This window comes from Sylvia atricapilla, chromosome 1 (genome assembly GCF_009819655.1).
Source record: "Sylvia atricapilla isolate bSylAtr1 chromosome 1, bSylAtr1.pri, whole genome shotgun sequence".
In the NCBI taxonomy this organism is placed as follows: domain Eukaryota; kingdom Metazoa; phylum Chordata; class Aves; order Passeriformes; family Sylviidae; genus Sylvia; species Sylvia atricapilla.
The window spans coordinates 47899020-47920313 of NC_089140.1; the positions used below are offsets into that span (position 1 = coordinate 47899020).

At 36.9% G+C, this 21294-nt stretch overlaps 1 protein-coding gene across 1 annotated transcript; it reads left to right on the plus strand.

The window, feature by feature from the left end:
- Positions 1–2644: 2644 nt before the first annotated feature.
- NME8 (NME/NM23 family member 8) lies at positions 2645–20443 on the plus strand. Its single transcript, XM_066327851.1, has 15 exons — positions 2645–2677; positions 2771–2828; positions 3763–3869; positions 4986–5057; positions 6108–6224; positions 7156–7216; positions 8408–8484; positions 9729–9821; positions 13796–13941; positions 15261–15439; positions 16517–16661; positions 17544–17648; positions 18307–18458; positions 19486–19630; positions 20221–20443. The coding sequence occupies exons 1-15, from the start codon at positions 2645–2647 to the stop codon at positions 20441–20443; spliced, it is 1713 nt and encodes a 570-aa protein (XP_066183948.1).
- The last annotated feature ends 851 nt before the right edge of the window (positions 20444–21294 follow it).

Here is a 21294-nt window from a genome sequence, read left to right on the forward strand (position 1 = left end):
GCCTTTATCTTCTGTGAGATATCTTTATCTTCTGCCTTATCCTTTGGGGGGCTGCTGAGATGCAAATGTCCATCTTTAAAATGGAAAGTTTGTTCTGCAAAGCGTGATGACTGACCTGCACTGATAGTGTATGAGCATGGGCAGTCAACACTATTGGGCTTTCAAGACTCTTTTGGTCATCAGGACTGCCACTAAAAGCTAAAAGTCTCCATTGTCTCACAATTTGCAAGCAAGACAGAGTGAAGGCAGATCACTAATTATGTGCCAAGACTAATTTTCTCACATGTTAAAAAGGATAAGGTTGACTCTCCCTGGGATAAAGAAAACAGATGAAATGGTGACGCTTCCTCCTAACCTTTCACTCCCCAGCTCCCTCCCCATTTCTCTCTCAGCATGCCTGTATCTCAGCTGCCTGTGCTATGTCAGCTCCAGACTGATTAAACAGGGTGATGGGGGGGAAATGACCCGTGGAGATGGAGCAGAGATGGGGCTGGGCCGGATAAAGGATGGGGAGGCCGTTAGGGCAGTTGAGGGGTGGCAGTTGGGCGGCCACCAAGTGTCCCCAGGCCAGCAGCTGCTCCAGGATAGGTGCAAGTGGGCTGGGGGGGCCTCTGTGCTTCTGGTGGACTCCCACCTCAGGGATTAGGGGTACCCTAGCCACTGTGCTGTGGTGTGCTTACTGTGCAGGCTGTGTGTCAAACCATGGGGCACACGAGTGTCTGGGAGCTTCCTGGTTACATCACCTGGCGTAGAGCACTGTCGGCCCTGAACTGGCCTGTGTGTCTGTGCCTTTGTTCACTTACATGTTTCTGTGTTTGTGTGCGTGTGTATGTGTGTGTGTGTCGGCAGATGACCCACTGGAGTGCCACCTAGGAGCTCACAAGGATCCGAGAGCTTATGCTCAGGGTGTTATGTGTCTGTATGCACAAAACACACAGCAGCATGTCAAGATTTCACAAGCTCTTTGGTGTCTTCATGTATATGTGTGATGAGTGTTTGTGCTAAGATGTTGAATGGCTATCTGCAAAGACTGCGTATTTGAATATCAGTTTGACAGTGTATCTAAGCATGTACCCAGGTCTATTTTTATGTCTGACTAGTTCAAGGAAGCAGTTTTGGTTGTAAAGAGTGTAGTAAGAGATGCAGAGTTTGCATATCCATGATGGAGTGTGGATAGAAAAATGCCTTTTGTCAAGGCTGGAGCAGCATGTTGCCTATATCATACACAAAGGAGCAAATATGCTTGTCTGTTCAGATTTAATTAATATAGTACTGGCTGCATTACTGAGAGAACGGTACGTGAAAAATTTGTTTAAAAATACAGATGTCAAGTGTAATCTTCACACTTCTATCACATACAGCTACTATGCCAGACTAATGTGCACATTTGTATATTTTCATGCAGCAGCATGTGTCTGTTCTGTGGTGCTTTGCTTTGCTATCTGAGTGTGTATGACTAAATACTTTTACTTGGGGAGTATGTGTAGAACGATTGGGATGTATAGACCATTTTCATGTACTGGGTTATGTTTTGCAGAACTGATCTTGCAAGGAATTGGTTGTCATTGCTCAGTGACAGAAGGTAATCATGAAAGGTTATTTTGATGAAGATTTCCTGCTAGTATGACATATTTCCATCTCCCAGTTGCATCCACTGTCACTAGTCAGCATTGTCTCCTTAGAGTCTTTTAAGAATAGGAATTAATGTCAGGCTTTGTACCACCACCTGATTTAAAGGATTTGAAGAAAGGGTTGCGTTCAGAATTTTAATCCTTAACAACATTTTACATGAAATGTGAAACAAGCATGGGGGGTTAGAGCTCTCATATTGACTTCTATGCCTCAATCTGTGACCTGAAGGGAACAGCTTTGGTGAGTGTATCAGGATAGTTCAATCCCTGGATGTATCTGCTGGTTGACTTCTCAAATGACAGTGCCAGGGGAGGTCACATTCATGGCGGCATTGTCATTTTCCCTGAGGCAAAGACCACCATCTTAACCAAGAACTCTAGAAACACAAGCTGCTCGTGCTAAAGTCAAACCCCGTTCACATATGTACTTTAACTGAGATCATTGTTCTATCCAGTTCTCAGTTAATTTTCTATCATAAATATATTAAGGACAATATTAATGACAGAATGATGAATGTACCAGTATTCAGTTTGGGAGTTTAGTTATGAAGCACAAGTATGTCACTGCTTTTTATGTATCCCAGCAGACAGGAAGAGTGATTTGATGTTATTAGAGCTGAAGCTCTTTAATCAATATTTTTCTGAAATGGTCCAGTGTTACAGCAGCTGTCATCCCATCAAAGTGCCTGTGGCTATTCTGAGCAGAGTGATTATAAGCTTGAAAGATTGTTGAGGTCAAAAGTTTTGAAGACCCTAACAGATTAAGATACTAAATTTTCTTCTGTTTCTTGTGCCGTGTGGGTTTTGCTAACATGTTGAATGTTTCTCCACAGAATTCCAAAGTGGAGGATTAGCTGCCATCATTGTAGGGGATTCAGTTGAGTTAATTGCTAAGGGAATCAGAAGGAAGTGATACTTTGTGAACCATAAAAATCAGTTCTGTGTGTCACATGGTCTTTTAAAAAACTTTATAAGTGCTTTGGATTTTATTCTATTTCTATAATCACAGAGGAATGGCAGGCAAGAAGAAAGAAGTCCAAATCCAGGTACAAATCCTAATTACTTACACAACTTTAGGGGGAAATAGATGTTTTTTCTGCCTTTTTAAAATGTTAAAACATTAATTAATTTTGTTTCAGACCATAATAAACGATCAAAACCAGTGGGATGAAATGCTGCTGACAAAGGGTATAGTAGGTAATAACAGCTGATATTTTCTTTTTAAACTTTCATGGACATATGGTTCATATGGACATATGGTGAAGGTTCTCATATTTATATATTTTCTTTAATAGATAATCTAGAAGACTAGTGCCATATCTTTTAAAGAAAGGTTATATTAATATTAATATTTATTTATAAAGGTATAATAGAGTAATTGAATCATACAAATTCTTTCAGTTGGAAAACACTTTTAAGATCATATATTACAATTACGAATACACAGTATCTTATATGATAAATACTTATCAAAATCTTATTTATCTAAATTTTATTTTAATATACTGCTATACACCAATGTTTAGAAAATACCTTTCCAATATGGTATTCTCCATGGTAGGGAGTTGGAAGATTTTGTGTGTAAAATCTTGCACAGACTAAGTAATTATTGCAGCATTTTAGAAAGTGCATGTTATATGACATGCACTTTTCCTAGTTTTCAGTTCACTTAGTCCGATAACTATGTCTCCTATGTCTCCTAGGAGCTGATTTTTGGTAAAAGAAACAAATCTGTAATGGGATCATATCTACAGAGGGAGAGTAATAGGTAGTGGCTCAGGGAGGTGAAAATCCTGTAGAATAAAGGTCTAGATAAGAATGAAAAGTAACAGTGGGAAAAGAAGGAGAGAAAATAAAAGGAAAAGGAATATGAGAGAAAAGTTGCTATTTGGATTAATCATCTCAAATTGTATTCTGTTTCCAATGTCAGAAGTAATTGAAATTAAATAGTATGTATCTACTAATGTATCTACTGAATCCATTGATGTGTTCATGATACATTCATTGCCTGGAAGACCAAAAGATCCACATAAACAGCCTCCCCAGTGCTGTTTCAACGACCCAAACATAAATATCTCATTTTATAAGTTCCTCAAGTCATCTGTTTGTAATTCCAAACTATTAAATTTAGTAATAGATGTGTATCAAGCTTGGTGTGGTCCTTGCAAAGCTGTGCAGAATTTATTCAGAAAACTAAAGATCGACTTCAGTGAAGACAACCTGCTACATTTTGCTTCGGTAAGGACACAAATCCTGTGTGTGACTGTATTTACATTTTGATTTAAATATATCTGATCTGCATATGCAGAGCTTTCATTTCACTGTCCTTATACTGAGTTGCCATAATTTTGGCCTGGTTGCTTTCCTTGCATATGTCCTCAAAAGTCTTTGTTTAAAAGTAGGTTATAAATGGCAATAAATATGTAAGAAGCTACAATGAAAAAACAGCTGATATCCCACAACTTTTGTTTTCCCTGATGAGATTGCAGAAATATTCAAAAGCCAGACTATATGACTTTTAGTTTTAGGTCTCTGCACTATGGACAATTGCATTTAAAATTCTTATATCCCTGAAAAACCGTTGCGCTTTTTTTAATTTGTTTTGTTTTGGTTTGGTTTGGTTTGTTTGGTTTTGGTTGGGGTTTTTTTTGTTTGTTTGTTTGTTTGTTTTTTTTTTTTTTTTTTTTTTTTTTTTTGTTACCTTGTATTTCATTTTTAACAGAACAAAAAAGGGGAAATTTTTTTAAAAAATCATAAAACTGTAGTAGTAACTTACATCAGAAATATATATATGAGTACATTATATCTCATATTTAAAGTAGATTAATTCGTCTCACAGACTCAGTTTATCCAAGATGTTGACCAAGTTCATCCTTTTTCACATTAGTGAAAACTTAAAATTCCATGATGAAAGAACTTTTCAGAAAAACACATTTTTTTTTTAATCCATGAAAAAGGCAGGGAGTTATGTTTCCAGGCTATCTCATGTGCTTTTATACAGCTGACCACATTTCACAGAAAAATTAATACACTGGATATTCTCTTCCATCAAGACTACACGGGCTACTTTTTCATTTAGATATGTAATTATAGCCTATATGAGAAAATAGTATCAAGAGAAGATATTTTTCTATTATTAATTGCTGTAATACAAAGGAAGGACAATCCCACGTTTCCAAAACAGTTCTCTCTTTATGACCTTAAGGACTGTTAGTTGTATTTAGGACTGAAGTCTGAGTTTGCAACACCAAAATTTGTACGAGCGGGCTTTTCCTGTGAGTAAAAAGGTTTCCTTTATATAAATATATGCATATACACTTATGTAAGCAAATAATCTTTTTTGTCTAACTTCAGGCAGAGGCTGACAGCATCAAAACTCTGAAATCATTTAGGAACAGCTGCGAACCTGTGTTTCTTTTTTGTGTGGTAAGTACATCACATCAGTTTCTTTTAATGTGTTGCCTACTTCTGCCTTAACTTTCCAACAGATTTAAAATAGATGTGAAGCTCTTTAAATCCTATCTTTACATTTTACATTTAGTAGGATAGTACTATCCGATGTTGTTTGCTTGAGCTGTTTCCCATGCCTGGATCAGGTGGTTCTCAAGCATATTTTTGTTGTGGCTGCTACACATACAGCCACAGAAGAATTGTGGTAGTCACTGCTTTGGTAGTTAGTGAGAAATCCAGGTAAATTTGCCTTACATAAAGCGCCTACACGTGGTTACACTGAAATGATTATTTTATGCACATTTTTCATCACAGAAAGAGAGTTTACATTTCCTGGCATTATAAGATTTTTAAGATAACAAATAAAATTGTATTTTCACAATTGAGGAACTGTAGCAATTAATCACATATTTATTACTACCACTAATGGAAACAGAAAGCTGGTTCTCCTAGGACACAGTTGTAGAGCACTCTCACTTAAGAGGAGGTGAGGTTTTAACCTGAGGATGCCAGGATTTGAGTTTCTATAAGCAGGGACCAAAGATAATGATACTTTCAGGACAATTTCAACTTTGAATCTGAATGCTGCCTAGACCTGTTAGCATTATTTTTGTTCACCATTAGCTTCACTGCTGTACACCTGAATGTGGCAGAGAATGCACAGAAAAGTCACACATGCACACAGAAAAAAGATGGAAAACTCCATCTTACAGAAATTAAGAACAAGTAAAATCCATATTTGCATGTGCTTCCAGCTGTGTTATTAGTATTGAGCCTAGAAACAAGCATGGAAAACTTGGTAAAGAAGGAAGCAAGGAATTAAATGCACAGAAGTTTCATTCTGAAATAGCAGAGGCAAGTTGTAGCTTAGGTATTCCCTTCAGTGGACATAGGAAATGATCCTGTAGATGGAAAAATCAGCAAAAAAAAAAAAAAAAAAAAAAAAAAAAAAAAAAAAAAAAATTCAAGTACATGTGTAAATTGAGTGATGAAAACTCAATGAAAGTGTTATTTTCTCTTTAACAGCATGGTAAAATTCTTTCAATGGTGAAAGGTGTAAATGCTCCTCTCATAACTAAGATAGTAACAGATTTAGTGCAAGAAGAGAGGGAAATTGCAGCTGGAGAGAAGGAACGTCCTGAGGTACTCACAAACCAGATACTTAAGCATATATGTGTATTTTTATTACACTTACACTGTTTCTTTAAATGTCTATGATAGCATTTAGATAATGTTTAATTTTTTGTATTTTTGTCCTAACAACAAAGTCATATATATTACGGGGGTGTTTTTAGAAATCAAGCAAAACTATCTGGATTCTAACATACTTTTAAAGATCATTTAGTCCAACCTCTCCTGCCACAGGTAGTCTCACCTTTTACTGTATCAGTTTGCTCAGAGCCATGGGGATTGCTCTGTACCTAATGAATCCAGTTTGCTGGACAAAAAGCAAAGGCCATTCAACAAGTTAATCCTATCACCTTTGACTCCTGACTTCCAGGTAACATGAGGACATAAGGATGGCTCAGTCTGACCTCAATAGCCTAAACTGTGAATGATCCCAGAGCTGGAATTCACAGTAGTAGCAGACTTAATCCTCTCTTGTTGCTTGTTCACCTCAGTACCCTCAAATTTTCATTATGGTACCTTATAAAAACTTAACAAATTTACAGGTTAGCCTAGCAATGTAAGAAATGGAGAGACAGACAAAATGCCACCAACTCATAAATGTTTTAGTTATCCTTTTTCTTTCAGGGCTAAGTATTTTTAACATACAACTTAGGAACTGCATCATATGAAACAAAGACATGGGGAATAATCATGTCTCATTGCTTGTTTTGTTAAAATGGAGATGAAAGAACTCCACTTAGAGTAAAAAGAGCTTTTTAACAAACTGAAACTCAGTTAAGGAAAATCCGACTGACCAAAGGTCCTTCATAGAATTGCTTGTTTTTCAGTGTAGCAAATTCATTCTTACATTAAGGTAATTGTGTCATAAAGATGTGATGGCTGTGTTTGGTGACTTCACTTTTGCACTGGTGGTGGCCTTTTACTCCATTTGCATTTACCTTAGGTAGAAGAACTCGTTTTTCCAGAAGACTCAGAAGGGTCTGCTAAGGAGGCTGTAGAGGAGGGTAAATATATTGGATTTATTTTAGAAATGTTAAGGGAAAGAAAAATAACAAATGCCTTTTGATTAATAATTGTCTATGTCTAGCACTAATAGATCTTCCTTTGGTAGCATTAATGAAATGCTATGATTGAGCTTTCTTCTGTAAGGAATTAATGTATTGGACTGTCATCATCAATATTTTCACCCCCACGCTGGAAACCTTCAGACCTTAGGCGAAGTGATATGTGCCAGGGAATTTTCCTGTGTAAAGTTAAGGCCTGAAAGTCACTTCTACACAGTCCCTGTGTGAGCTGTGTACTTCAGTTGAGGTGGAACACTAAGATGGGCTAACCTGCAAGGGTTGGAAGAGTTAATCTGTGAAGAAATGGCATGCCTTCTATTTCAGTTACTCTTTCACTATATTAGATTTAATAACAGCTTTAAATAAGAACATAAATCCACAGTAGCAGGATTAGCTTCCAAAAAGATGGAAAAATAAGCACTATCCTGTTTAAAAGTCATGTCTGTGATTTATTTCAGGTTTGTCATTAGCTGAGACCTACATCATTTCTATTTTTATTATCTGTGGCTGAATGTTCCTACTGCTTCATCTATGCAGAGAATGCCATTCTACAACCCTGAGATGGGACAAACTCCTCCATCCTCTTCTTCTTCTTGATCTTGCTTATTTTTCCCCTGTAGGAGGCATTAGATCACAGTCATGTCGTCTCTTTTTCTCCCTCTTCATGTTTTGGTGTGTTTTCTTTTTAAATTGTGTGGTTCAACTGATACATTCCTGACCTCAGCTTTAGCCTATATTTTTTCTCATAAACCCTGTGAGACCTAGAAGTAAAGTACTATAATTTAGCAATTATCTACAGATTTCACACTAATCCCCAAAACTTAAACATGATAGAAAATCAGAAAACAGAGCTTTAGCTCAGGTTCAGCTTCAGCTTAGGGGATCTCTCAGACACTGTATTACACTAACATTTGGTGGTAATATTTTCCTTAACACATGCAGTTGTCTAAGTGTTTCTAGTACTGTAGTAGTCTGCTGTTTCCATTATCACTATCTTAGATTCTTTTACAGTTTTTGGGATCTGATTGAGTTACAGTCAAATGCTTAACTGTAAATTTCAGGCCCAGTAAAGATGATTCCCATTATTTTGATAAATGTATTACTTAGCACATTATTTTTTCCCTTTTTCAGAGGTACTCACTTATTCAGTTGGAATTATAAAACCTGATGATGTCTTAGCAGGACGTGTAGAAGAAATTAAAAAGAAGGTAGAGAGAATTTTAAAATATTAATTCATTCTATTTATTTAAGAGGCATAATAGCAAAATGTAAGGTTAAGCAGATCCTAATTTATGCCCAGACCTTGGAATGGAATCTGATAAAGCTTCTCTGCTAAGGATAATAAAAGCATGATAATTTTTACCTGAAATAATATGACATTCAAATTTGTATTATTGCTTTAATATTCTATGCCAGTCAAGGTTAGACATTGATTCATATTGCTTCTGTTGCCAAAAAAAAAAAAAAAAAATAGAAGCCTTATAACAATATATATCAAGATGAAATGAGAAGAATTTTAAAAACTGTTATGACAGGGACAGTGACCTTTGCAGGAAAGGGAATCAGAGTGCTATATGCTGTTTCTGCAATTACTCTACCTTAGCTGGAAAGGAAGGAAACACAGTAAAGGAAAAAAAAAAAAAAAAAAAAGGCAGTGAGTGCTTGAAAACAATTTAGCTAGGGCAGCTGCTACTTGGCTCATGAGGTGTGTTTTCCAACACTAGTTCCACTGTCAGCCTTGTTGGGCAGGCTGAAAATACTCAGCAGCACTGAAGGGGCTTTTAAAGAGCAAAGTGCTGGTACGCAGGTAAATATTGATGTATCATCAGTACTGGGGCTGGATACTGCCTTTGCTTGTGAAATATCTGTATATGGTACAAAACTCATACCAGTGGACAGTGAACTTTGACGCAAGTCATACGTGTGTGTCACTCACAGATGCTTGCATTTGGTGCAGTAACCTAGCTTAAAACAGAAAATCATAAAGTAGATTTCATTTTTCTTTACTTGCTGTCCCTAAAGCCAAGTAGTTTAGCCTAATACAACAACTGCTAACAAGTGCATACTTATGTGACTACTATGGTTACAATATAATTTATAATATCTTGCAACATAAGTAGCATGTTAACAACTCACAGTGATCCAAAGGAGTTTATTCAATGTGAAATAAAAGGGATTAAAAACTATTGAATGAATATACTACATACACTGAACTGCACTATATTTTTTCTCAAACATTTACTTAGGGGTATTGTAATCTCAAATTCAGTAAAGTGTTTTGAAAGGCTGGAAGTTCAGTTTAGGCAAAGACAGCAGTTATATTTTGAATATTTCAGAGAATTTTAAATTTAAGGTTGTTTCCAAAACCAATCAATCTTTAGATTTACAATAACATATGATCTTGCATGTGTCCATTTTCAAATGCCCATGAGTAATACCTGAATAATTGCAGATTAAAGATGCAGGATTTGACATTAAAGCAGATGAGGAGAGAATGCTTACTGAAGAGCAAATCAGAGTATTTTATGCCCGGAATAAGGAAGAGGTAAAAACAAACTAAAAACCTAAATGAAAGAAACAGGTAAAATATATAATTGTTACCAGATGTGCTTGCAAAACTCCATATGGTAAATTTTAAGTATATTGAAGAACTGAATTAATATACATAAAGAAAGATATTCTCTCTTCGTTTTCTTTCATTGACTCATATAAACATCACAATGCAACAATAAACTGACCTCCAATTAGATTTAAACTGACCTCCAGAAGATTTTGTTCTTCTTTCTGTTATCTAAGTGTGCATGATCCTTATATGGATCTAAATGTATAGAGCTAAATTTATTACACTATTTATCAAAAAAAAAAAATACTGATTTTAAAATGTGTTATAATAGGTGCAGTGACCTTTGTAGGAAAGAAAATTAGAGTGCTGTATAGATTATTTCTGCAATTACTCGACCTTGGCTACACTATGCTGAAATGTGGCAGAAACCTAAAATCCAGCGTCATCTATGTGACAGTGTGTATCTATTTGACATATATTTTTCAAGCCAGAAAATAAGTGATATTACATATTACATTTTTTATTTCTTTCCAGATTTTATCATGGGTTAGTTCTGAACATAAATATGTGCACATGTGGAAAGGGAAACCATCTCAGCCAAAATCTACTTTTTTGTGCCTTGTCCTGTATTAGGGGACAAAAATAGCTAAGGACAGATGTGAAGTTCAAGAAAATAATCAAATTAGGCTGACCACCATTAAATGACAGTGGTCTAGCAAACAAGCACCTGGATATGGTCATATTTTCCAGCAGTGTGATAGCTAAAATTAACTCTTCAGAAGGATCTGAGACAAAAAATGAAGTTGCTTAGCAAATATTTATACCTTCTGCTATATGTGTAAGACAGACAGAGGCTGGAATTATATGCAGACAAATAATTTGTTTGATATTATTAGAGGGAGCAGTGGAAGAGTTTGCCTAATCTGAAGGAGAAGGTGGGAAGGTGTTCCTGTGGCATTCCAAATGAATAGGAGTGAGATGAGATGGTTCCTACTAAGTTAGAGAGAAAAAAGAAAACTGATAGCGATCACTAGATGGCTGCATTATGGTTTAGAAAGGAAGTAACAGGGACATCTTGTAAGATACCATGAAGATCTTGGTTTTAGCAAAGCTGGGGTTGTTGGTTAGACAGAGGCAGAATTGAAAGAGGTAAATTCTTCTTCATGGGAATAGCAGACAAATTTGAGACTAGCTAAGTATAGAGGCAGACATGGGAAGAATAAAGACCAACAAAGCATACAATGTTTGATATATCATAGAATCATAGAATCATAGAATTGATGGGGCTGGAAGGGACCTTAAAGATCATCCAATTCCAAAGGCAGCAACACTTTCCACTAGAACAGGTTGCTCAGAGCCCCATCCAGCCTGGCCTTGAACCTGGTTCCAGGGATGAGACATCTGCAACTTCTCTGGGCAACTTATTCCTATTCCTTACCACCTTCACAGTAAAGAATTTCTTCTGATCTAAATCTACTCTCTTTCAATGCAAAGCCATCCTCTCTTGTCCTGTCATGACATGCTCTTGTAAATAGTCCCTCTCCACCTTTCTTGTAGGCTCCCTTCAGGTACTGGAAGGCTGCACTTAGATGACCCCAGAGCCTTCTCTTCTGCAGGCCAAACAATCCCAATTCTCTCAGTCTTTCCTCATAGAAGAGCTGCTCCATGCCTTCAATTGCCTTGGTGGCCTCCTCTGGACTTGCTCCAACAGGTCCATGTCCCTCCTGTGCTGGGACCCCAGAGCTGGATGCAGCACTGCAGGTGGGGTCTCACAGAGCAAAGAAGAGCAGAGCAGAGCAGAGCAGAGCAGAGCAGAGGGGCAGAATCCCTTCCCTAACCACTGCTTTAGATGCAGCCCAGGACACGTTTGGCTTTCTGGGCAGCAAATACACATTCCTGGCTCATGTCCAGCCTCTCATCCACCAGCACCCCCATGTCCTTTTCCCCAGGGCTGTTCTCAATCTGTTTATCCCCCAGCCTATACTGAGGGCTGTCCTGAGCAGGTGCAGCACCTTGTGCTTGGTCTTGTTAATGGTCAGTGCTTATGGGCCCCCTCCTTGTGCAGGTTCCTCTGGATGGCATCCTGTCCTTTAGCTGTGTCAGCTTGGTGTCATCTGCAAATTTGCTGCATGTGCACTCAACCCTTCACCTATGTCATTAAAGAAGATACTAAACCACACTGGCCCCCAGTATGAACCCCGGAGGACACCAGCTGTCACTGTTGTCCATTGGGACTCCAAGCCTCTGACCACTACCCTCTGGATACAACTGTGCAACCGACTCCTTATCTACCAAAACCATTTCTTTCCACTTCAGAGAGAAAGATGTTGTGAGGTACCACGTCAAAAGCTTTACAGAAGTCCAGACAAGTGACTTGTCCACAATGAAGTCACTCCATTGTAGAAGGCCACGAGGTTGGTCAGGCAGGACTCGCCCCTGTTGAAGCCATGCTGGCTGTCCCAAATCACTTCCTTGTTCTCTATGAACCTTAGCACAGCTTCTAGGAGGATCTGTTCCATGATCTTCCCAGGCAGAGAAGGTGAGGCTGATAGGCCAGTAGTTCCTGGGATCCTCCTTAGTAACCTCTTAAAAGATGTATACAATGTCTCCCTATCTTTTCAGTCATCTGGGACTGCGCCATGACTTTTCAAATCTTGTGGAAAGTGGGAAACAACATTATTATGCCATAGCAGATCCCTGTCCCAAAACTGGGACAGAAGAATAATAAAACTGCTAGGAACTATATGGTTCCAGAAAGCCCTATGCATATTGAGAGCCTAATTATTTGTTATTCTTTAAGTTTAATTTTAAGCAGAAAAAATATTTTTTTTAAAACACATTGATTCCTTTGTGCTCAATGCACAAAGTTATTCCTGATTTTATACCCCACAATCTTGCTGAACTCCTGGGGTCTGCCTTTTACAAGGGAATGGACACTCAAGGTGATAACCTTCAGATTAAACTGGAAGCAAAAATTGTTTCTTTTTAATTATGAAGCCCCAGGAAGAAGATCCACAACAGCCAAAATTAACAGCTACAGGTAATTCTTCTAACATAAGCAAGAGTACTTTTAAAGGTATCACAGTATAAAGACACACTTTATGCATCATACTGAACATTTTTTGTACTTCATCCTGTTTCTTCCAAGTTTGTTCATCTTGGGAAACGGGTTAAGAATATGCATAGATATGAAGATAATTGCAAGAGAAAAGCAATGAATTGAAAGCATATATGTGAATACTTCATCCTTGTATTACTAAAGGAAAAAACTATCATATGAAATGACATGATGCTGACTGGTGCAGATTTAGCCAAATATTTAAAAGGAGAACAGATATCCCCAAGAAAAAGGTGACATACTTAAAAAAAAAAATTAACACCATAAAAAAAATCAAATTCAAAAACCTCACACCACAAGCTTCAAAAGTTATTTTTCTGATAGAAATGCACTTTCACAGGATTGAAACTGAAGTGAAAAGCACATAGGAAAGCACATGAAGGGAAACCCTACAATTGTCTTGCAAACAGCTTAGTGTTCTATATTTATAGCCAACTACATGACTTTTGGTTTCAAAAATTATTCATGGAACTGTATTGCAGTTTCTTAGATCACACTACATGCTGTACTACAAGCATAGCAAGTGATCACATTGAATTTTTAGATAATTTTCTTCATTCTTGTAATTTCCATTTTAACCTGGAAGAACATCTAGTTCTTGTTTAAAGTAGTTATACGACTTCCTTTATCTCAATTTACTTTTTTAGATGTTTGATACTGTCTCAAATGATTGATCAAAAAATTTCCCAAACGATCTATCAGAGTTCTGAGGAATGCATGTGAATGCCAGTTTGGAATGCCAGTAATGCATCCGTTACTTTAAAAGAATAATTGTCTTATTTCTGATGACAAACTCAGAGTTCCTGCAATTCATAGTGGGGGAAATTATGTTTTTTAGCCTGACTTTGATGCATTTGTTCAATTCATGATGACTGGACCATGCCATGTTTTGATAATCACTAAAAAAGAAGCAACTGATGCTATTCCTCATTGGAAAGATCTACGCAAAACAAGTTACTCTGGTGAGCCTGAGGAGACAGCCAAGTAAGTACCAGTGAAAATGTGCATCTGTGATTCAGTCAAAGTGTTCAAAGCATGCCATAAAACAAGTCATGTTCCTACAGACACAGATGTGCTCACATGTGCAGGTCCAGGGGGCAGGTAGAGTTTGTCCCCTAGTCCTTCACAGGCCCACCACTAGAGATGCAACCATAGTTCTCGTGGGAATTCAAAAATTTCTTGCTTCCTAGTTAAAGATGACAAGTCAAGGTCATTGATCTCTTTGAGCTCTTCTTCAGTGGGTTCTCAGAACAACAGGAACAATGATACACTTCAAAGCTGATGTAGTCCTTGCAATTCTAGTTCACCCATGCCAAGGGACTGCCTGCACTACTAGAGCAAGTGAAGGTTGCACTCTTTCCCATGTTTACCCCTGTGTTTCTTGGGAAGCTGTAGGTATGGCCTAGGGCAAACCAGGGCACACCTGAGGCATGCTCTTCTCCCTGGGAACACTGTAAAAGCCAGCAGAGAAGGGGAAGGGTTTGTGTCCCCACCCTGGGATTTATGTCCCCACCCTGCTTCAAGATACCAAAAAATTTGTAAGGATTAGCTGTTCACAACCATGATATCTTGAAATGTGTGTTTTTCTCCTATGCCAAGGGTTTGTAGAGAATTTAAGGATGATAGTTGTATACACTGCCTAAGAAAGCAGAGTATTCACAAAAATTCAAATATTGGATCAGGTTTTATATTTAGACAAGATATTTACTTAAAGCAACATGAGCTTAAATACTTTGTCAGAAAATGAATTTGTTATAGTAATTGACATTTTTGTCAATGCCTGCTGCATCCCTTTCTGCACTAATTTAGTACAGCTGGGGAATTCTACATTTTCTACAAGTGGCCAAGAGGGACTTTATTTACACAGCTAAACAAACAAGCAAGAAGAAACAATGAGAAATGTCTCTGCTATCAACAACTCTGTAGTGCTATCATTTTTATGATCATGCTGCACATGAAAGAAGCACAAGACTTCTATTGATCATTTATTATACACTTTACACTTGTCAATGGTAATTCTGTCTCATGAAACAGAGAAACTATTTTGGATAAGCTAGACGGGAATCGTTAAAGCAGCCTGGCTGAGATTTCTCTTTCAGAGCACATGATCAGGCACTTTTTGAGAAGATTAATAATTCTCTTCTCAGAAATGTTACTATACTCATGAATTTGAATTTAATAAAAACTTAGTTTTGCGTTTTATTCTTACGTTTCACTAAATTTTAAGAAATTACGTCTTCAAAAAGTCAGCTTGTTAACACTAAGCAATGACTTTAATACTGTATTACTTAATCTTTCATCAGGTTGCCAGGACTCACAAAAACTGAGAGTCTGGAAAATATATGTGATGTGCAAGACAGTGTTGAAGATGCCAGCAGACAGCTTGCCTTCTTTTTCCCAAATTATCATGCAAGTGAGGCAGAACATCACATTGAAAGAACTTTGGCTATAATTAGACCTAGTCTCTTGAAGGAAAGGCGAGGTAAGTGTTAATAATTGTATTTTCTATCAAGGGTATGTAAATACTCTCAATTTTGAATTATGACTTCTATCTCAATTAACAAAACTTTTTTAGGTTATACTATCTCTCCAGCATTAGACCAGCAGTAATCTTTGTCTGGAATGAAGTTAAAAGGTTAATGTTTTTCATATATTGAGAATGCAAATGTCAATGATATTTTATTCCTTTGGTTAATTTTTCAAGAAATTCTGTAGATGGAATATCACTAGAAGACCTCTCAGAGAAGCTCATATTTTCAAATGTAGTATAGGGGACTGGATTTCTCACCGTAATAAAGTAGCTAATATTCTTGAATAGCAGGCTCAAAATAGATCAATGGCAAGGGGAAAAATATGCAGTCCAAGATGTTCTATGCTGCATGAGGCAGTGCTGCTCAAAGGCAGTTCTAAACAGACAGCATTTTTACAGAATAAATTAAAAAATCTACCCCATTACATGAAGCTTGATCCAAACAACTTTCTTTTTCTTCTCAGTCATGTATTTACATTGCTTCCTATATTTCAGATAGTATTTTTTATTTTTAACTTGAAAATCCCTGTACTTGAGCAAATTTTGTGCAGAGAGCTGAAAGTCTACAATTTTGATCTTTCCTTATGTTTGTCTAGCATGTTGCTTATAGCAGCAGTTCTGTAGTTCATGTAATTACACATTTTGTAGGTAACTTTGACTTGTGCCAAATAGTGCTTACTTACCCATGTGGTCTTGTAAGACTTTGTTAAATAAACATTCCACCTATTCAAATTCCTTAGACCTTCTTTAGCTGGTAGTAATGTATCATATTTCTCTGTCAGGAATTCCTACTGAGGTTTTTTAAGCAAGAGAAAGTCTAAAGACAATGAAGATCAGTTTTCTGGGTGCCCAGGCAATTAGTGATGCCTCCTAGCAGTGGCTTTAAATTAGTTTCATGTTCTTTAGTTAGGAAACAAATTCACAGATAAAAAATTTAACATTGTCATTGAAAAGTCCATGTCTTTTCTCTACAAGTGTGCAAATGAATGAATGGATGGTAATTCAGCATTATTTCAATATATTTAACAGAGTCCATCCTGCAAACGATACAGGATTATGGTTTCCAAATAGCAATGCAGAAAGAAATAATTCTGTCTGAGGAACAAGTACGTTTGTTTTACAAAGAGCATGTAGGTCAAGACTACTTCCCGGTCCTTCTAGAGCAAATGACCAGGTACATTGAATGAAAGGAGAATGTAAATCTGTAGAATCTGTATAGAATCAGATAAGACTGAATTTTTCACATTAAATAATTATTGAATCATAGACTCACAGGATGGTTTGAGTTGGAAGGGATCATTATTGCTCATCTAGTTCCAACCCCCTGCCATGGGCAGGGACACCTTCTACCTGAATAGGTTGCTCAGAGTCCCATCCAACCTGGTGTTGAACACTTCCTGGATAATACATGGCTGCAAGATACATGTGTCTAAAAGTTTAGTAAAAGACAAAACAGGAACAGATAACTGCAGATAATGGAATAATTTCCTAGTACAACAATAAAAAGCTTTTAAAAGTTACTTGCTACTCCATGTTTCTGTATGTATGATGTCTCAGTGGCCAAATCCACTGATTTGAGTGAAAACAGTGTAGGTCTGCTTTGAAAAGGCTGCATTTAGATTGTCTTTAGGAGAGCTCTGAAATCTTCGACTAGGCTGTATGCTGGATACCTTGGGGGTATATGCATGTTTGGTTATTCCCTTCATATGAAGTTACGATATGGCTGGGGCATGATCAGTCTTTCTCTGTCTTGCCACTGTGACAAAATACAATAACTTTGCAATTTATATTCATATTTAAGCCTCACAAGGTTTCAGCAGCTTGTACCTGTTTAATCAATCAGATCAGTTTTAAGGTCTTCCAATACTGGGGCTCATTTTCCTAGTCTGGGCTGTATATAAACAAATTACTTCTTAAAAGTTCCAAGAGGGGTTTGTTTTTTTTTTTTTTTGTTTTTTTTTTTTTTTTTTTTTTTTTTTTTTGTTGTTGTTGTTGTTGGGTTGGTTTTTTTTTTTTTTTTTTTTTTTTTTTTAATGCTACTTTTCCCCCTGTACAGTGGTCCAACTCTTGTATTGGCTCTAACACGAGAAAATGCTGTATCACACTGGAGAAATTTACTAGGCCCAAAGATTCTTGAAGAGGCTAAGGAAAATCCAGAGAGGTAATAGTCACAGAAGTAAACCATCATTCACAGCTTCCAATCTACTTTCATATTCTTCACTTCATTCCACGTTCCAACTGGTGTAACTATAGTGCCATCATCTGGAAACAGATACACATTTCTGCAATTTTCTTCGAAGTAGCAGTGTATTACACATAGGAAGTGCAGCATTTTTTGAGATATAATGGCTGCTAATTAAATTAAAATTAAAATTAGAATTAAAAGTGAGTTTTAAAAAGTGCAATGAGGTGAAAGGGGAATTCTTGAGTCAGAGGAAAAATGTTGGTAATACCTATTCTTAATTGGGGGAGGGGCCTTGAAATACCACCATTATTTTTTATTGAAATACCACAAAGATTTTCTTGTAGCTTATTGAAAACTTTGCATCAGTAGAATATTTACTTTAGTTCTTCCTGCTTACTACATTGCTCTAGTAAACTGCAATGGTATCATCTTACCTGCTGCTGCCAGAAGGTGCTATGTCGTTAAGAAATAAGTGGTACTTCTTGGAAATATGACAACATGACTGTTGGGAGGGAGGGTGCTCATGTTTCACATTTCCAGATCAACACTAATTTAAACTAGTGAAGAATAATTGTAGCTCAGAGTTCAAAATGGCTATGCTTTTAAGTAACTTCACTCTTTCAATGACTCTTAGTTTGCGTGCAAAATTTGCGATTGAAAATGTACCTCTCAATCAGCTGCACGGCAGTTCTTCACTTAGCGATGCCCAGAAGGAACTAGAGTTCTTCTTCCCTGAGGAACAAACCTTAGCATTAATCAAACCTGAGGCTGCAAAGAGTCATAAAGGTAAGGAATTTAGAAAGTGGGCTTTCATAGGCTACATCTAGTGATGTAACCATCTCTACAAAAGATTAGCAATGCACACTGCAGTAAATTACATCAAATGCATTCTTCTGATTCTCTGAAGTACATTTTCTGTGCAGAGAAATGCTTTTACACAGCTTGCATAATTCAGATCAAGACCTCAAATGTGACTTTTCTTTTGCATAAGCTGCCTACATGTCTTTCTTCCCTAGAATAGTGGTGAATTTAAGAAATAGAGCTCTTAGCTAAGTTAAACTGTTTAAGAGCCAGGCAATTCTGCAGATTACCTGCCCAGCATCTTTGTTAGTCAGAGGAGAGATACTTGCCAAACTTGTACTACTTATTTCAGACAGCTGTCTCTACTGACTCAAGAGGAGTCATTGCTCAGTTAAATGCACTCCCATCCTTGGTTTAACTTACTGTTAGTCTAAGGGAATAAGAAGAAAAATTTCAAAATAAAAAAACACTATGTACAATTCAGAATCTTGCCCTAAGGATATTTGCTGCCACCCTTTAAGAATCCTCTACCTAGACCCTCTACTTAGCATCATTCTATTCTATCCTAAAAAATTGTGGTAGTCTTTCTAATGCTAATTCATCATTGGCTTTTGTGAGTGAATCTTCCCCTCTTGTGACAATCCACATTGATTTTGGCTGGCCAGCTGATGTTTGACACAGCATTACAGCTACAGTCCACATTCTACTCAATGTGAGAAATAAGAGTGAATGCTATTGGCATAGTTAATTAAAATCTGAATTTAATATATGCATCAAGATGGATAATACAGTGACATTGGTTTCTGCCTATTTTAGAGGACAGTTGAAGTGTTTCTTATGTTGTCCATATTTGGTTTGATACTGTAAAAAGGATTCTAATAGCTATTGGTGGTATTTTTAGAAAAAGGCATCTAGTATTTCCTGAAACTTTTACAGTTTGGATGTATGGAATCTGCATTTTTTGCATCTAAACCATTTCAGTCAAAAATGATCTTGTTTGTTATTCTCCTAGATGAAATTATACAAAAAGTTAAAGACGCTGGATTTAGCATCTCAAAGGTAAAAGAACAAGCTTTAACTCGTGAAATGGCTGCACAGTTTTACAAGGATCATGAAGGAAAACCCTTTTTTGAAGACTTGGTGAATTGTATGACACAGTAAGTGTCTTGGTTTACAGTACTGAGGTATGTAAGTAGACATCACACTTTCTACAGTGCCAACAAAACATGCTACACCATAACTGGTGCAAGGATTTTACCACCTGTCCTTCTTTCTGGCAGGTCTATCGGCTTCTAGCACAGAATACTCTTTCTTCAAAAGGAAGATTTACATTTTTTTTCAAACTTATGGGTAGTTTTATTTGGGATTTTCCCTAAAAAGGAACCGCTTTCCAGTGTGATTCTTTTTCTCCTCACACAGGACAAATATCTTCCTCATGATATTGCTAATATAGCTGATAAAAAACAGTATGTATTGACTTTCTTCAGAAATCACTGGGTGAGAATGTCTTTAGGACAAGAAGTTGAAATCCAAATATCTGATCATCATAATCTTTTTGGCTTTCAAACATGGGATTTTGCCTTAAACAAAGCATGCAGACACAAATTTTAATATCTAGACAGCTTAAAAAAATTAAGATAGTTCAATGCTTAATATAACCTCTCATGGTACCTTTGACCACTAAAGTTAAGTCTGCATCTCAGAAATATCAGAATAGTGTAAGAGATTCTTCATTTTGATTTTTCAGGGGTCCATCAGTGATAATGGTCTTATCAAAGGAAAATGCTGTGGAAGAGTGGAGGAATCTAATGGGTCCAATCGATCCAGAAGAGGCAAAGAAGACCTGTCCTGATTCAATTCGGGCTCAGTTTGCACACGATATTTTGTCTAATGCTGTTCATGGATCATCTAATGTAGAACATGCAGCAAGAAGCATAAAGTTTGTATTTGGAGAGCTGGATGCAGACTAAACAATTAAGATATAGTCTCTGAAAATTGATATTCATGTAATTAGATGCATTAGTCTATTCAATCACTATATTTAAGACTACATAAACATATTTAGCTTTCTTCATACTCCACCCAATTATAATCAGGCAGTTTTTGTTAGCAGCTTTTCCATATTGCAAAACATATCGATGTAACAAGTATCGCCTGTCAGGACTTTGACATTAGTAATGGTTTCTTTATATATGCTTAGTAGATGATTTTTCTATTATAATTTAACAGATTTATGCCTTTCCAATAGTTCCAGGATTCTAAAGTGTTTTGTGTATATCTACTTTAAAAAGAACAAGGAAGGGCAAGGGTCCAGGAAGGTGGTTAAGACACCATTAATGGCACATCCATGTACCGTATGTGTATCATCCATCCATCCCCATATCTGTGATGTAGATCAAGTTCTGCAGTTCCAAATGTGAGCCAAATGGGCTCCTGGGTCCACTGGCCAACTGTATATGTGTGCATCCCTGGTGAGACTGCTCTGGGCTATTAAGGTCTATTGGTTCCCTCAGGGTTTTGAAAAACACTTGCATTGTTTATTTATCCTTTTCCTAAATATCTTCTAATGATTACTGTCACAGGTAGGATAATAAACTAAAAGGTCCTTTCCAGTACATTTACTTAATTCAAATATATCAGAGGAACTAAAATATAAAGCCAGCTATTATGTAACAGCTATTCTTGACATGTACCTCCTTGCCAAACTAGAGAGTTCATATCCTGTCCAGTCTAACTTGGCTGGCCTTCATGAAGAACACAAATATTATTCTGGAGCTGATGTATTCTCACTTTTGCTGTCTGAGTCTGTTGAAGGTTAATA